The sequence below is a fragment of the Octopus sinensis genome, linkage group LG14 (assembly GCF_006345805.1).
Source record: "Octopus sinensis linkage group LG14, ASM634580v1, whole genome shotgun sequence".
Lineage (NCBI taxonomy): Eukaryota > Metazoa > Mollusca > Cephalopoda > Octopoda > Octopodidae > Octopus > Octopus sinensis.
In genome coordinates, this window is record NC_043010.1 from 33,431,142 (window position 1) to 33,449,337 (window position 18,196).

The following is an 18,196-nucleotide window of genomic DNA, read 5'->3' on the forward strand; positions in this document are numbered from 1 at the left end:
ATTTGTGTAGGTATGCCGGGAGGAGTATTTAGTTGCTATTTCTAGCAGATTGAGCAACCACGTATAAGCTTCCCTTCGTTTGTTGTTAAACACAACTGAGATAAATCTCTGTTGAGACGTGCTAATTTCACGGTGTTATTAACAAAGTGACCCTCTCTAAATATTAATCCGAACACAAGACTTCTATTCGTACTATTTTGAAAGTAAATGCTGTGTAATCTTGTCAGTGAGAAGACCGCAATTTAAATTCTCGCCCATTTTCATCTTAGACTCTAGGCCCTAGAGCACCCCTCCCTCTACTCAGCTGCTTGACCTGCTAGAAATATCAGCTAAATCATATCTTTAAACTCATACTTTACCGTCTTAAAATAAGGAAGGTCACATCAAAGAATTTAATAGATACATTTACGCTTGAGAAAAAACGGGATAGTCGTGGTTGGAACACCTTTGATCGTAAATCTACTCGACTGATGTAGACCCGGGGATAAACAACCATTAGTATTGATAGTGGATAAAGGTACTGAAATGCAGCGCAATCACCTAGAGGTTATGAGTTCAATCCTAGGCAAGGCACTAAGGTGAGTCACAAGACACCTGAAGAAAACTGGAGCGTAGAACAGCCGAAACGTAGGGAAAAGCAACCACCAAGATGAAAATGCCACTCTGACTAATACATTATATGGAAATATTTATATTATTAATTCAGCTTTACCTTTCATCCACCGGGTGCGATAAGATAAAAAGTACTATTAAAGTCGATGTAATTGACTAACCCCATCCTGCCTCCAATTAAAAAAAAATGCTAGTGTTGCGCCTAACTCAGGAATCATTATTTGCAAAATAACTCAGAATTAATACTTTTTGGCATTTCCTGCAGTTGTGTAACTATCTAAACCAAAGATCGCCAAAATCTACTTTAAAAATAATTATTTTTAAGTACTATTTTGTTTTCTTCTTTAAATATATATTTAAAAGGCAATTAAAGTACTTTATTTTTCTCATATTAAGTGAAACCTAGGTACGGGTAGTAGGGAGAGATTTTCCTTCGTTTATCTGTCTAATTGTTTATCGGCATCTACACAGAACATCTTTAGTTGGGGGAGTATTTTAGTGTGAACACAACTCTCCATGCAGTAGTAATTTGTGTCATTCGCGACCTGTCGGCTCCATCCATGCAACGGAGTAGCAGATAATAATTATTTTGTTTCAATGTCATTACCGAAAGATGAAGAAAAGCTGAAAACGGAACCTGACCGTTTAACGAACTCAAACCATGCCAAGAAAAAAACTAAAGGCAGAGAATTCACCAGAGCCCACAATGAAGAAACTAACCCTTGTGTCAGAGTAAGTTAATTAACTTCTCACAGTCAACTGTTGGTAACTAATTGTTTGCGCCTCTAAGTGGTTACCCGACCTCCTAGAAATAACCATAAAATCTTGAAATCACCGACAACCGTCTTGAAAAAAGAGGGAGAGATACATTGGAAAATGTATATTCTATCATAGACTTGTTTGCTTACTCTGTCAGAATTGACTTTTGGCTAAACAATTGTAAACTTCAGTTATTTTAATTCTTCGTCTGGAATAGCGCTGATTTTTAAATGTGAATCCACGAATGCACAGTCTCACAAAAAGAAAATTCTTATTATTCTATCCCTATGTAAACACTCATCTTAACTTATATTTTCAAAAAACATTTCAATTAGTTGACTTTGCCGTTAATGTTATCCATTAAATCATCCTGTAATTGCGGGATAAGTAATTGATAAAATAGGAACAAGTATTAAGGACGTTTGATCTCGGTTGACCTTCAACCACTAGTCTTTTAATAAATAATCTTTATTATTGTTGTTGTTTCGAGCGGAGATACAACGGCACTGTTACTGAGGTTCTGGATGTATTACATAATTGTAGGGTAAAGTTGGCACCGGGCGATCTTGAAGTAAAGCGTACCTCAGTAAAGAAACGAACTAGCTTTCATATTTCTTAAAGATTTCCATCAACAATTTATTATTATTTTTACATTTGATGATGTCCTCTCGATCTGTAGTTTTCGGTGCAGTGAGATATTTTAGACAAATAGGGAATTAAGGAAATATTCGAAAGTTGTAAATGTCTATCATCCATGTGATAAGGCTGATAAGATGACGAGCTGGCAGAATTGTTACCGCGCCAGTTAAAATGCTTAGCAGCATTTCATCCGGCTCTTTACCTTCTGAAATCAAATTTCGCCGAAGTCAACTTCGGTGTCGATAAGATGAAATATCAATGAAGTACTGAGGTCGATTTAATCATCTTCCCTTTCTCCCAAACTGGTGGCCTTTTACCAAAATTTGAAATCATTTAAGAAAGTTGTTTTATTAAGAAACAGTTTGTTTGCTCTCTCTCTCTATCTATCTATCTATCTATCTCTTTATTTCTCATCATCTGTCACAAGTAAAGAACTTGGTGAAATTTCTTTATTGCAAGAGCATTCATTTGTGTAGCTGGCAAAAGTGATTACAAATTTTGTTTTATTCTCTTGGATCGCTATGTGTTTACCATTCTGTTTTCTGCTCAAATCTCACTGGTTCATCTTTGCTTCCGACAGTCGAGAAAAACAAGTACCAGTTGTGCACGTGGTTGAAATAAATTCATTATTGGACGTGTTGTAATCGACAGAAAGTTAACAGCATCTACCTTATTTTACCTGTTTTGTTGTTTGTACTCTATTCAAATCCCATTAGAGTTAGCATTGAGCTTTGCCTTTTCACTTCAGCAGGGACTGGGATTAAATTCAGTTGATTATATCCCTCTTGGAAAAATTCAGGACATTGTATCAATGTTAGGTGTTATTTACTATTAGGTCAGGACTGACCTGGAACTAAACAACAGCAAAAACTTTACATATACATACCTCCTAGAACTTCAGCCCTCTGAATTTGTACATGATTTTCCTACAGATGTCAACCAACATATGTTCAAGTTAGGCCATATTGACTTCACTAATCTCAAAGAACCTCAAAAATATTATGGGTGCTGCACCCTTTTCTAACTCTAACAATCGAAAAAAGTTTTATACATACTCCACAGTTAGCAAAAGAGATCAAGACTGGTTTAGCAAAAGAGACCAATAAAATAAGTCTTGGGGTCGATTTGTTTGACTAAAAGGCAGTGCTCCAGCATGGCGACAGTCAAATAACTGAAACAAATAAAAGAATAGGTTCCTTGCAGTAGAATAAGAGAGGAAACTTCAGCAGAAAGATAGAAATGGAGAGAGTGGGTGATGTAGTGGTGGATGTGTGTCAGGACATACCCTCAAGGTATTGTGAGTGGATGATTATAGGTGAAGTGATAACACTTCACATGGTGCCAACACAGTAGTTCTTTCACATGGTCCCTGCAAAGGTGTTCTGAGTGGTTGGGCAGGGAGAGAGGGAAAAAACTTCATAAAAATGTTAGGGGAAATTGTTAGATGAGATAGAGGTTGCTGTAGTAATAGAAAGTAAGAGATATAAGGATGGCTCAGGGGTTGGGGTGGGGTGGGAGAGATAGGGAGTGAAAGAGGTGTTAAGGGATGGAGTATTGTAGAGAGGTGAACGCATGGTTGGTGGATGATAATGAACAGAAGGTTTTTTTTTTTTAAAACCCTTTAATAATCAAATCACTTTGTCACGTGTAATGCTTATCTATTTACATTGTTTCAAATTTATCCTGCATTATTTTGTAGCCTTGAAATTTCATTTATGTGATTATTTATTTTAGATTACCATTGTAGGGTAGATATGAGAGGCTTGAACCTGGCCAGTTTTTGGCTGGATATGGTCAAGACATAATGTATATACTTTAGAGACCTCATCAGACCTACATGTACCTCATACACTCTACCTATACTTCCCACAAGTCATTAGGTATCAACATTTACCCACCTCTTACTATTCACTACTCTCTCACTCCAATCATTCCTAGTACTGGTGCTATAATTAAATACCCCTAGTAAACTCTGCAAAGTGGTTGGTGTTAGGGAAGGCATCTAGCTGTTAAAGCAAACCAAAAATTGAACTTCAGTTCTCTAACCCATCTCAGAAAGCAGAAGAGTCTCATCCAGTATGGAAAACAAATATATAATGATGATGATAATGATGTTTCTAGGATTACATTACCAAATGAGTCCTTCTTTAAGATGACTGGGTGTGATTTGATGGAGATTTGGCTGCTATGTCTTTCAAATGAAGCAACTATCGAGACTCTCTTTTTGGTTAACATTTACTTACCGATCCTAGGATCAGACACAGGGGAATTGGGAAAGGTAGACTTAGTTAGAGCAGTGCAACAGTTGTTGTTCTTGTGCATTTATTTCTGGTTATTATGCATCTTGGTATTTTGTTTGGCTCTAAAGGGATATTTTATGCTTCTGTTATTTTTGTTTGTCTAAGTCAGTGCTTCTCAAAGGAAGGTATAACAACCCATTTGGGACTTTATAGAAAATTGAAAAATAAGCAAGATTGATACAGATGATGGGAGAAGAGTAAAAAATTGTCTCACCAGTGACATGTAAAACACACCTTTCAAGTGTTAGGCCTCATGGAGGCGATGACAAATAACCAAGACCTTTCATAATATGCCATGCTTAAGAAGACAATCAAGCCAAGTGAAATCATAGTCGTGGCAGATACTGGTGTCACACAACAGGCAGCTGTGCCGGTAGCACATTAAAGCACCCACTACACTCTTGGATTGGTTGGCATTAGGAAGGGCATCCGGCCATAGAAACTATGCCAAAATAGACACATGGAGCTTTGTGCTGCACCCTGCCTTACTAGACCTGGTCAAACTGTCCAACCCATGCCAGCATGGACAATGGATAATGATGATGATATTACAAGCTGAAAAGAGGTATTTTAGCAAAAAATGGTTGTTGAGAACCACCAGTCTAAGCTGAGCAGAAGAGACCTTGTTTGTGAATGTCTAAACTGAACGGAAATGTCTGTACAGTGTTGCATTAGTGTTATAGATTCTTCTATATCATTTTAAGCAAATATGTTTGGTTTAAAAACAAAACAAAGAAATAGCAATAATTCAGGTTTTAAATTCTTTCATATTTTTTTTACTTCTACAGGAATCTCTGATGTCCTTCAAATGTCTCGATGACAATGGCTATGTACGTGATAAATGTGAGAAATATTTTACCAACTATCGCAACTGTCGAGAATTTTGGGTAAGTTTCTATTTGGTAATTTATGATCAGATAATTTTTTCCAATGTCTGGTCAAAACATGTTTGAAAGTTTCCAAGCCAGTGGATAAGTTCTTTAGCATTTAAAACAGTCACATCTCACCCAAATATTTAACCTGTTTTAGTTTCAAACTGGACAGATCAAACCTCTCACACCTACCTTACAATGTTATTCTAAAAATAAACCCATCATCAAAATCTCAAGGCTATGAGATAATGCATGATTAATTCAAAACAATGTTAATAAATAAGTATCACATTTAACAGAATTATCTGAATATTAAGGGTCTAAAAAGTTACTGTTTTTTTTTAAATCCTAATGATGGAATCTCTACACATTTGCTCAAACTGCTAGGTAAATCTCCCTAAAATGATAACTGTTGTCAGTGGCATGCTTAGAATGTATGCTACATGGGCTAGTCCATGAGTTGTCTCCCCTCACACCTGCTGGGCCCCCAAGCCTATAAAGGCTTATATACAGCAAACCCAAATGTGTCAAGCCGATAAAAGTGTTGCTCAGTGTGGACTGCCACCTTAACCCCTTCTTGCTAAACCATTGGCTACTGTCTTAAAACAAGATGGACACATTGGATAATGCAGTTCTTGATAGGATGGTCATTACTGGAATAACTTTGAACACAGACAATGCTTTTGCAAATGATATTTGGTAGATGGAAACTGAAATAGACCACTGTGTGTATCACCATCACCCCCATCATCATCATCATTATTGTTTGAAAGTTCACTCTTCTATGGCAGCATAGGTCAGGTGAGAGATCAATAAGCAAAGTTTCCTTGACCAATTGCACTTCCTGATGCCAACTGTCACCATGTTTTGAAGCAAGGTAATAATTTCCCAATCTGTTGAACAATAAACAGCCTGGATTGTTTTACGTGGAGAACTGGAAACAAACAACACGATAAGAGAAATAAAAACTCACTCACAGAAATGAATGCATACGTACATACATTTATTTTATGTCTACCAAGTCCATACACAAAGCTTTTGTTGGACTGGGGCTGCAGTAGAAGGCACTTGCCCCAGATGCTGCTCAGTGGAATTGAAACTTAAATCACATAGCTGAAAAGTTAAATTCTTAACATCATAGCTTTGCCTATGACTATAATCTGTGTGCTTTGTGTGTGTGTGTATACATACACAAAGCACATGCATGACTATTTGGCTACAGAGTTCACTTCATTCATAACCATTATCATCATCATCATCATCATTTAGCATCTGTTTTCCATGCTAGTGTAACAAATAGCCATTTTAGCTATTTTGAAATACGGTGTGAATTGGCAATATGATGTAATGTATTACCAAAGAATTATTTTTTTCGTTTTTTCCATTGGTTAATATAACTACTCATATAAGGATTCTAAAAAGTTACGTAAAGAATATTTGTAATGGATTTCGATTCTTTTAAGTCAAGTTGAGCAGTTATAAAAACCCTGGATTTTGGGGAAAACTTTAGTGTTTGTTGGATGTAACTGAACTCCACGACACTCATCCCTTTGAGACATTGGTGACTTTCATGCCATGTCCAAAGATAATCACAAGTCTATTTTGAATTGTTGATTAATCTATTAGTTAGATTTACGAATTAGCTAATGAATATATAGTCGTACTTCTACACAACAGAAATTATCTTTCCTTTCTAATGTAAATAATATACTAGCATAGGTTGGACGGTTTTACAGGAGCTGGCAAGCCAGAGGGCTGCACAGTGCTTCATTCATCTGTTTTGGCATGGTTTCTACAGCTGGATGCCCTTCCTAACACCAGCCACTTTACAGAGTGTACTGGGTGCTTTTTGACCTGACACCTGCACAGGTGCATTTTCTATGTGGCACAGGTGCTTTTCACATGATGCCAACACAGGTGTTCTTTAACATGGTCCCTGCAATGGTGCTTTTTCACATGGCACCAGCACAGGTGTTCTTTCATATGGTACCTGCACAGGTGCTCTTCCACATGACACCAGTACAGGTGCTCGTTTATGTGATACTGACACAGGTACTTGTATATGTTATACTGGCACAAGTGCTCTTTTATGTGTACTGGCACAGGTGCTGTTTTACATGTCACCAGCACAGGTGCTCTTTTACGTGGTGCTGGCACAGGTGCTCTTTTACGTGGGGTGGCACAGGTGCTCTTTTACTTGGCGCTGGCACAGGTGCTCTTTTACGTGGCACTGGCACAGGTGCTCTTTTACGTGGGGCTGGCACGGGTGCTCTTTTACGTGGGGCTGGCACAGGTGCTCTTTTACGTGACGCTGGCACAGGTGCTCTTTTACGTGGCACTGGCACAGGTGCTCTTTTACGTGACGCTGCCACAGGTGCTCTTTTATGTGACGCTGGCACAGGTGCTCTTTTACTTGGCGCTGGCACAGGTACTCTTTTACGTGACGCTGGCACAGGTGCTCTTTTACTTGGCACTGGCACAGGTGCTCTTTTACGTGGTGCTGGCACAGGTGCTCTTTTACGTGGTGCTGGCACAGGTGCTCTTTTACGTGGTGCTGGCACAGGTGCTCTTTTATGTGGCACTGGCACAGGTGCTCTTTTAAATGATGACAGCACAGGTCCTCTTTTACATTCTGCTTACACCTAAACCATGTGGTATAATATTCTGTTCTGTTTTGCATGACACCTTTTATATGTCTCTATCTCTAGCTTTGGAGTACTTTATAACTTGGAGTAAAAATGCGGATTGTGAAAGGAAAGCCTGTTGACTTTGGAACTGTTAATGATATTTTAATTATATCGACACCAAAACTAGTACGAGGTGTATATTCTCGACAAAAACTCTTGAAGCACGGCCACAATCAAATGACTGGAACTGATACAAAATTGTATTAAAGAATATCAAAACCAGATGCTTAAAATATTTTTCAATCCCCTGGTTTACAAATTTACATTATTCTAAACATTAAATTATCAAATCTCCGCTCTTTCTTGGCAGTGCCTACTCGATTTTATGAAGGACTTTAAACTGTCCTTCTTCCTTAATACCATCAAAACAATGGGACTTAGCAAACATATGAAACCTCCTCCTCCTCATTCATCTTTGAGAAAACTAGACATCGTTGCGTGAGATCTATGGTTTGTTGTTGAAGGGAGATAACTTTTGATTGACTTATCTCCCTCAAATTACTCGTCTTGATATAGATGCCGACATGACTGTGTGGTAAAATGCTTGCTTCCCAATCACATGGCTCCACGTTTAGTCCCACTGCATGAAGCCTTGGCCAAATGTTGGGCTTCTACTATAGCCTCAAGTACACCAAAGCCTTGTGAATAGATTTGGCAGATAGACAGAAACTGATAGAAGGCCGTTGTGTGTGTGTGTCTTTGTTTCTGTGTCAGTCCACCACCACTTGACAACCAGTGTTGGTGTGTTTACGTCCCCATAACTCAGCAGTTCGGCCAAAGAGACCAATAGAATAAGTACCAGACTTTTAAAAACAGATAAATACTGGGGTTGATTCGTTCAACTGAGAATTCTTCAAGGTGGCATCCCAGCTTGACCACGGTCTAATGACTGAAGCAAGTAAAAGAAAGATAAAAAATCTTGCAAAAGGAAATATGCATTAGATGATGTAGCAGCCCCATTCAACCTTTATTTTTCAATGGCTTTGTTGTGGGAGGAAGGGCAATGTCATACCCTTCCTGATGGCTTTTGTGACTGACAGAAAAACTGGGCATAAAAGGAATCATACAAGGGGAAGTCAAAAATTACCTGCACTTTCGCTATAACATATCTTTATTATTGTCACACTACTTTCTGTACGTGTGTACTATTGTGGTCACATGATTGAAGTTTGAACCTGATCGCACCATTTTTCTGTCTGGCTTTACAGTGTAAGCATGGTCATTCCACTAACAATGTGTACCTAAGAAGAACAAAGAGCAGTGATCTGATTTCTCTGGTCAGAAGGTGTGTCAGGTGCTGAAATTTATCAGAATCTTTCAGCACAATACAGGGACAATGCACTATTGTGTTGAAGTGTGTATGAGTGGATCGAGAAGTTTAAAAGTGGCCGGACAAGTGTGATGCACAAAGAGGGAACATGATGCCCATCAACCACCACCACTGCCAAGAAGATTGAGCAAGCTCGAGAGATGGTAGTGGTGAACCAGTTCACCATTACCATCTCTCGGATCACTGCTGTATGTTCTTTGGTGCACATTGCTAGTGGAGCGCCATCCTTTCACTGTAAAGCCAGAAAGAAAAATGGTGCGATCGGGCTCAAACTTCAATCACGTGACCACAATAGTATCAATTATAAGTATGCATGCACAGAAGGCAGTGTGACTATATGTAGTGTGCAAGAAAGACAACCGCACTGGTATGGGCATGTGATGTGTATGGATGAGGAGAGCTGTGTAATGAAGTGTCCATTACTTAATGTGGATGGAGCTTGTGGGAAAGAGAGACCCAAGAAGATATGCGATGAAGTGGTGAAGGCTGGTCTCAGGATCTTTTACTTCATGGAGGTGATGACTAAAGACAAAGATGACTGGTGATATGTAGTTATCATGAAGACCTGCTCATATCAGCAAAACTAATCATGGAACCACTCTGTGTGTGTGCGCACGGACACATGCACACAACTGGGCCCTTCATCCACTTTCCTCTTCATGACAAGCCCACCTCCCATTATCTCTGTTACTTGATGCAACTAATCTTCGCTACCCAGAACCATTTCACTTGATATTCATTCTTCATTTTTAATACTGTCCTCTCCGTCCACATTTTACATTGATCACCACCACCCCTGACCAACCAAATTGTCTCTCACTCCCCCTATGCATTACACCTGCCTCTTTCTCACCCTCACAACCCACCTTACTACATGTCGTCTCTCTCGTCTTACCTCTGTGTACTGTATCATTGTTACTATACAGCTTCTCTTTGCCCTCATGCATTATTAATCACCCCTCCCAGCCCTTATCCACCATGCACTACATCTACCCCTCAACCCTATCCAATCTCTATGCTTGTCACTTATTCATCTCTACCTCCCCTACTTATCATCCACTCAACAGTTATTCTTCATTCATATATACTCCCACTGCACACCTTCCCCATCTCACTCTCCCACACACACTTGCAACCTCTAACTCACACTTCTGGTTTTTCTGTCCCTTCTCACTTCTACTTACCTTGCACTTTGAAGGCACCCCCCCCCCACGGCATCTCATCAATATTTTTATTTCTTCCCTGCACCTTCCTGACCACCATGATCCACCTTCTCTTGTAAATTGCAAGTAGCTATGTATTTCCTCTACAGCAAGAAACCTGTTCTTCTCTGACCCCTCATCTAACATAAAGCTACTTCTCTTGAGGGTCTGTAGTCTTGCAAGCTGCATAATGGCCTCACTAGTGCTAGTACCACAGAAGAAGCACCCAGTACAGCTGTAAAGGGGTTTACATTAGGAAGGGCATCCAGCCATAAAACCCAAGCCAAAGTAGACAGTGGAGCACAATGCAATCTTTGGACCCATCAGATCCTGTCAAACTGTTCAACCTATGCCAGCATGGAATGTGCACATCAAATGACGACACTAATTTTCTATATACACAGGATGCAATGAATAAACTGTCGTCTAAATTATGCAGAAATGAAAATAACAGACATCTCATTTTTACAGATTTATTTACCAAAATCACATAAAAATATCTTGAAATACTAAAGAGTAAATGTATTCAATAAAATTGCCATTGGCTTCAACCATGGCCTCCAGACAACTTCAGAATTTCCTGCAGCTTTTCTGGAGGGTCTTTTTGTTTAAGTTGGTGAATGTTGTCATAATCCTTACCTTCAGTTCATCTTTGGTGTTACAAGGAGTTTTGTTGGTCTCTTGCTCAATTGTGCCCCACACATAATAAAGTGGGGTGCAGTGTAGGGAGTTAGGTGACCAGATTTTTGGGATGATGTGGTTGCAGAAATTGTCTGACACCCATGATTGGGTTCTCCTGCTTGTGTGGTACGGTGCAGAGTCCTGTTGCCAGACATAGGATCTTCCAGCAGCCACCCTCTTGACCCAAGGCAGCACTACTTCTTCCAGGCACTTAATGTAAGCCTTCGTATTGAGTCTGAGGCCATGTGGGAAGATGAGTGGAGCCATAACTCTTATCAGAACAATCAGAGTGAGTTTTCTGAGCTGCTGTACCTTCATAATCATCATTAGACTCATCCAGCTCTTTCAAAATTTTCTACTCTGTCCTCAGATTGACACTCAAACACTCTGAAATGTTCATATTGGAGCTTCCAGCATGAATGCCAAGCAGTACAGCATGTCATTTCTAAATTTCTTTCAAAGTGAATTGCATCATGGTGCTGTTTTTCTCACAGACAGTGCCCAACTGACCCTACTATACTGTGCAGTTGACAAAATCAAAAACAGCAATCAACTATCAAATAAGGGATGGAGCTTATTTCATTACGCAGCAGACTAAACTGAAACCAGCCAAGTAAGATGGCTTTCTCAGGAACAACAAAAGAAATTGATATTGCTTAATAAAGGATCAATGCAAGAAATTATTTTTCTGATGCTACCTAACTCTAAGCCAGTTTCCACTATACTAGAAGCCTAAACTGATTGCGACATTGCTCATCCTTGTACTGATCTTCTTTTTTCCATATTCTTCAGAAATAAAAACGAATTTAGGTTATTAACCCTTTAGCATTTAAAGCAGCCATATTCGGCTAAAGTATTCTACAAAATAAAAAATAAAAAATGGCAACAATTTACCCATCGCATCCTGTGTGTATATATATATATATATATATATATATATATATATATATATATATATTCTTGTCATCATCATTTAACATATTTTCTATGCTAGCATGGGTTGGATGGTGTCACCAGGGCTGGCAAGCTGGAGAGCTGCACCAGACTCCAGTCTGATCTGGCATGGTTTCTACAGCTGGGTGCCCTTCCTAATGCCAACCACCATATATAATGTGCTAGATGCTTTTACATGGCACTGCATGGATGCTTTTATGTGGTGCTGTACAGATGTTTTTACATGTCGCTGCTTGGGCGTTGTTATGTGGCACTGCACAGGCGCTTTTATGTGACTCCACCATGGGTGCCTTACACAATTAGAAGGATCTGTCATGACACTTCAGCTGTGGGGTACAGGTCTTCTTGAGTACAGCCAGGTACTAGATATCTCAGTCCTTTGTCATCTTGCCTGAAAGGTTTAGCTTCTTGAGGTCATTCTTCAGTACTTCATCCCATGTCTATGGTTCAAATGTATACAAAACCAAAGACAGGCAAAGGAACAACAAGCGTCTTAGTTTGACGATTCCTTTATTGCCTGACTGCTAATCTCACCTATGCACATCTACTTTGCTTTTCATATTTCTGTGGTTAATTGATATTGATCTAATTAACTATACCTTAGCTAGTGAAGCTCCAGAATGGCTACAGTCTTATGATTGAAACAAGTAAAAGAATATCATATATAAATATACAGTATATGGTTCATACTCATGCTGGCATTGTTTTCCCAAAAACTTCTCATATTCATGACCAATAATAAACCTTGCTTTCTCTTCTGCATTTTTAACCTTATTTTTCTCTTCTTCACCACAGTCAGTCATTGTCAGGGAACGAAAACGAGCTGGGATAACACCTAATCTTCCTTCAATCGAAGATCGAGAAGAAATCAGAAGGACTAGATTTGGACCTGTACTGTAAGAGCTGATTCCATTCCTGAGATTGGACTGTCATTTTGGACTTGTAAAACCTCAGAATATTCATAGTGATGCAATCCAGCCTGAGATAGCTGTGACACAAAAACCTCTTTAGTATGTGTTTGTAACAGCATTTTATAGTGTCACCTAACAAAAAAAAAATAGAACAGTGGAATAGTTTATTTTATTTTTTATTATATTTATTAATTTTTATTCCAGTTCAAATCACACCTAGAATGACTTTGTCTTTCATCTTTTCAGGATCAATAAAATTGATGTCTGTTATTACAATGGAATTGATTCAATGAACTATATCACCAACTTGACTAAAATATTGTTTTGCCTTAAATATTTACATCCATTCTTTTCATACTGAGTGGAGGTGCGTGGCTTAGTGGTTAGGGTGTCAGCACCATGATCGTAAGATTGTGGTTTCAATTCCTGAACCAGGCAACGCGTTGTGTTCTTCAGCAAAACACTTCATTTCATGTTGCTCCAGTCCACTCAGCTGGCAAAAATGAGTAACGCTGCGATGGACTGGCGTCCCATCCAGCTGGGGAACACATGTGCCGTAGAAACCAGGAAACCGGGCCCATGAGCCTGGGTAGGCTTTAAAAGGGCGCATTTATTTTTATTATTATTTTCATACTAACACTGATATGATGGCGTTTTTGTTTGAGTGATCATATTTATGTAGTTGGATGGATGTTGCTCATCCCTTCCAAGTGTTAACCACTCGACTATCAAATAAGGGATGGAGCTTATTTCTTGCCCAACTGACCCTACTGTGGTGTGCAGTCGACAAAATCAAAAACAACAATCAATTGTCAAATAAGGGACGGAGCTTATTTCATTATGCAGACAGACCAAACTGAAACCAGCCAAGTAAGATGGCTTTCTCAGGAACAACAAAAGAAATTGATATTGCTTAACAAAGGGATCAATGCAAGAAATTATTTTTCTGATGCTACCTAACTCTAAACCAGCTTCCACTATACTAGAAGCCTAAACTGGTTGTGACACTGCTCATCCTTGTACTGATCTTCTTTTTTCCATATTCTTCAAAACTAAAAGCAAATTTACGTAGTTTAATTTTTAGGTTATTAATCCTTTATCATTTAAAGTGGCCATATCTAGCCAAAGTATTCTGTCACTTTTATGTTCAAACTGACTAGATTCAACATCTCACACCTACCCTATAATGCCATTGTAAAAAATAAACAATTATCATCATCTAACATCCGTTTTCCATGCAGGCATGGGTTGGACAGTTTGACTGGGGACTGGCAAGCCAGGAGGCCTCACTAGGCTCCAATCTGATTTGTGAATGTTTCTACAGTTGGATGCCCTTCCTATTGACAACCACTCCGAGAGTGTAGTGGGTGCTTTTTATATGCCACTGGCATGGGAGCTAGTCACATCATCAAAATCTTGAATTCACAAGGCAATGCATGATTAATTCAAAACAATGTGAATAAATAAGAATTACGTTTGATAAAACGCTAAAGGGTTAAACATAAAATATAATAATTACATTAGGGCATTTAGTGAAGGGGTTTGAAGAAATTGATGAGAGTTTGGCTGAGAATTTGGATGTTTGTTTGCTGCTGTGGAACTTTATAAAAGGGGGATTTTACAAAAGAGTTATAAAAAAAGAAAAATGTCTTTCAGATTAAATTTGTTTTCTACCTCATGTCAGCGTTTCTTGTTTGTCCCTTATTTCTCAATGATGCTCCTTGTCGGCATGGAATCACAGGGCTGAGGGAAACACTGGCCAATATGTTATATTTCATCATCAGTCCTATCCTGTGTCCATAGCAAAGAAGATATTAGTTAACTTTTTATGACTTTTGCTTGTGAAGGTGTGTGGCTTGGTGGTTAAGATTATTTGGTTTAGAATCATAAGGTCATGGGTTCAATTCCTGGCAGCCTGTTGTGCCCTTGAGGACAACACTTTATTTCATGTTGCTCCACTCCATTCAGCTGTCAAAAATGAGTTATTCCTGTTTTTCAAAGGGCCAACCTTGTCACATTCTGTGTCATGCTGAATCTCTGAGAACTGCATTAAGGGTACACATGTCTGTGAAGTGCTCAGCTACTTGGGCATTAATTTCAAACGCAGGCTGTTCCAGTGATTGGATCAACTGGGACACTTATAACTAACAGAGTGCCAGTTTTTTGGGGGGTTTTTTTCATGGTTTTGCTTACTTGCTGGTTCTTATTGTTTCAATCCAGATCAGCCCTGTCCACCAGACTTATGATCAAAAATATTTCAGCCATGACCATCCAACTGCTTATTCAAATACAGTGTATATGTAGGACCACATTACCTAGTTTAGCCTGCCTGTTTTAATATGATATGGTATGATTTAAGATAGGTTTGGTTGCTATTTTCACATATAGTTTAGCCATTGTTTTGTGGGTTGCAACCTTTGACTTGCAATATTTTTAAAGATTCTTTATTTTCAAACTTCCAGAAATCATTATCATCATCAGGACTTGATTAAGACCCATAGAGGCCCTAAGCACTTAAAAGGTTTTGGTGCCCTCGAGTATATGTAAATGGTCCAAAATATTAACAAAAATAATTCAAATTGTAAACGATAATAAACCATAAAATAAATTTTTATTTTTCAAAATGAAACAAAATTCACAGAAAGATAATGTTTATTTTGGTATGCTTCCATTTTCTCCATTTTCTCCATTTTTTTCTTTTTAATTACAAAGTGATTGGTGATATCGTTAAAATTAATTTTACATAAAACTTCTGCTTCTATACTCAGTAGAGATAAGACATTACGAATATTATTTTAACAAGTTTAAAATGATTTCTTTTGTACTGTAAACCATTTTCATTTCTGTGGCGCCTCCATCCTTTGATGCCCTAAGCACATGCTTATTTAGCTTAATGGGTTAATCCTGTGCTGATCATCATCCTTACATTTGGGGTTTCTTTTCTTCCATACTGTCATGGATTGATTGGACATGTTTGCCTTACATCATAATGCCATTCATCTTTGTTCTTCGTCCCCTCATCTGTAATCCCTAACATTGCAAGATCAATCCTCATCACTTCTATCCATCTCTTCCTCAGTCTTACTCCATTCACAATGCGCAGCAAAGTATCATCCATCAATCCTCACTTGTTCATAACCCATGCAGGAGTTTATACGCAAATACTTAACCTGCAAAAATAGCAGCCAAATCTTCAAATCATGGTTTATTGCCTCAAAAAAATGTGAGAACACTTAGGACATGGGCATGGCTGTGTGGGAAGAAGATTATTTCCTAATCACATGGTTCTGGGTTCAATCCCACTGCATGGCACCTTGGGCAAGTGTCTTCTACTATAGCCTCGAGCCAACCAAAGCTTTGTAGGTGGGTTTGGTAGAAGGAAACTGAAAGAAGCCTGTTGTGTGTGTGTGTCCGTCCTTGTTACCCACCACTGCTTGACAGCCATTGTTGATGTGTTTTAAATCTCCATAACTACTTAGCAGTTCAGCTAAAAGAGGCTGATAGAATTGGCACAACAAAAGGAATAAGTACTGGGGTCAAATAATTTGACTAAAAATTCTTCATGGCACTGCCCCAGCATGGCCACATTTGAATGACTGAAACAAGTAAAAAAATAAAAGGAAAGGTAAAAAGATAAATTTGCCTAAACAGTTGCAAGACTATAAGGTTTATAACTGCAAGAATGTTGCTATTGAACTGTGTCTCTGATGGACTAAAACAGTGGTTCCCATCCCTTTTATTTAAATGAGTTTTCCCACGAACCCCTTTTAATATGCTTATCCTTATGTTTGTGTGTGTGTATATATGTATGTATATATGAAATTCTGAATTTAGTTCATGGAGCTCCAATATTGCCTTTGTGGACCCCAGGTTGGGAACCACTGGACTAGAAGGTTGCTAACTAGTTACCATCTACCAAATTCACTTACTAGGCACTGGTCAGCCCGGGGTTATAGTAGCAGATACTTGCCCAAGGTACCATGCAGTGGGAGTGAACCTGAAACCATGTGGTTACAAAGTGAGCTTCTTAATTGCACGGCTATACTTGTGCATATACTCTTTTACTTGTTTCAGTCATTTGACTGTGGCCACGCTGGAGTACCGCTTTTAGTTGAGCGAATCGACCCCAGGACTTAATCTTTGTAAGCCTAGTACTTATTCTTCACACATACACACATATACAATGGGCTTCTTTCAGTTTCTTTCTACCAAATCTACTCACAAGGCTTTGGTCAGCCTGAGGTTATAGAAGAAAGACACTTGCCCAAGTTGTCGGTTCAAAATTGTACAAACGACAAACATCAAAAGACAGAAACAAGTGGGAGAACAACAAACAATGTATATTAGTTTGGTGCTTGGGAAAAATGGAAGAGTCTTTGACATTTCAAGCTTACACTCTTCTACAGAGAGCAATGAGGAGAGAAAACAATAGAGAGATAAAAAAAAAAACAATGGAGAGAGGAAAAAAAGTGTGGCAAAGTACTTCACCACCTCTCCACCCAGATTATGCTTGGAACTTTATATTTCTTGGACTCTCCCATCATGGATCTTATTGTACATTGTTGTTGATCTGTATGTGTGTGTGTGCGTGTGCATTTTTCCCTTTGTCTTGCTTCTGAAGATCAATAGTTATGCTTTTAGCAAAAAACTATGAGAAATATTATTGTTTTCTATATAAAATATGAATATTTGCAAACTACAAGCATTGTGTACATTATATACATTATTTACATTTGACGGATATTTGTCCTGATCTTGTTTGTTTTTAACATAATGTTTCGGCTGATATACCCTCCAGCCTTCATCAGGTGTCTTGGGGAAATTTCGAACCTGGATTCTCATTCCTAAGGTATTTTTTAATGTTAGTATTATTATTATTATTATTCAGGTCACTGCCTGGAATTAAACTCAGAATCTTGGGGTTAGTAGCCCGTGCTCTTAACCACAAGATTCCAGGTTCGATTCTAACCCCAAGATTCTGAGTTCGATTCCAGGCAGTGACCTGAATAAAAATAATAATAATAATAACATCGAAAAATACCTTAGGAATGAGAACCCAGTTTCGAAATTTCCCTAAGTCACCTGATGAAGGTTGGAGGGTATATCAGCCGAAATGTTGTGTTAACAACAAACAAGATCAGAACAAATATCCATCAAATGTAAATAATGGACATAATTCCTCATCTCTTAAATATAGAACTGAAGCATTGTGTACATGAACTTTAACAAATCATGGTCAGAGGTTTGCT

General features: G+C 38.5%; 2 protein-coding genes across 2 annotated transcripts in view; one reads left to right on the top strand and one right to left on the bottom strand.

Annotated features, from left to right (window-relative positions):
* LOC115219315 (mediator of RNA polymerase II transcription subunit 15-like) overlaps nucleotides 1-2,971 on the bottom strand; it is a 24,532-nt gene extending 21,561 nt beyond the window's left edge. Inside the window, exon 1 of the mRNA XM_036509378.1 lies at nucleotides 2,897-2,971. The gene's annotated coding sequence lies outside the window, so the exon portion shown is untranslated. The remainder of the gene's footprint in view (nucleotides 1-2,896) is intronic.
* On the top strand, nucleotides 999-13,163 carry LOC115219100 (coiled-coil-helix-coiled-coil-helix domain-containing protein 7). Its single transcript, XM_029789173.2, has 3 exons — nucleotides 999-1,344; nucleotides 5,099-5,197; nucleotides 12,832-13,163. Exons 1-3 carry the CDS (start codon nucleotides 1,210-1,212, stop codon nucleotides 12,934-12,936), a joined length of 339 nt encoding a protein of 112 aa, XP_029645033.1. The 5' UTR covers nucleotides 999-1,209; the 3' UTR covers nucleotides 12,937-13,163.
* Nucleotides 13,164-18,196: the final 5,033 nt, after the last annotated feature.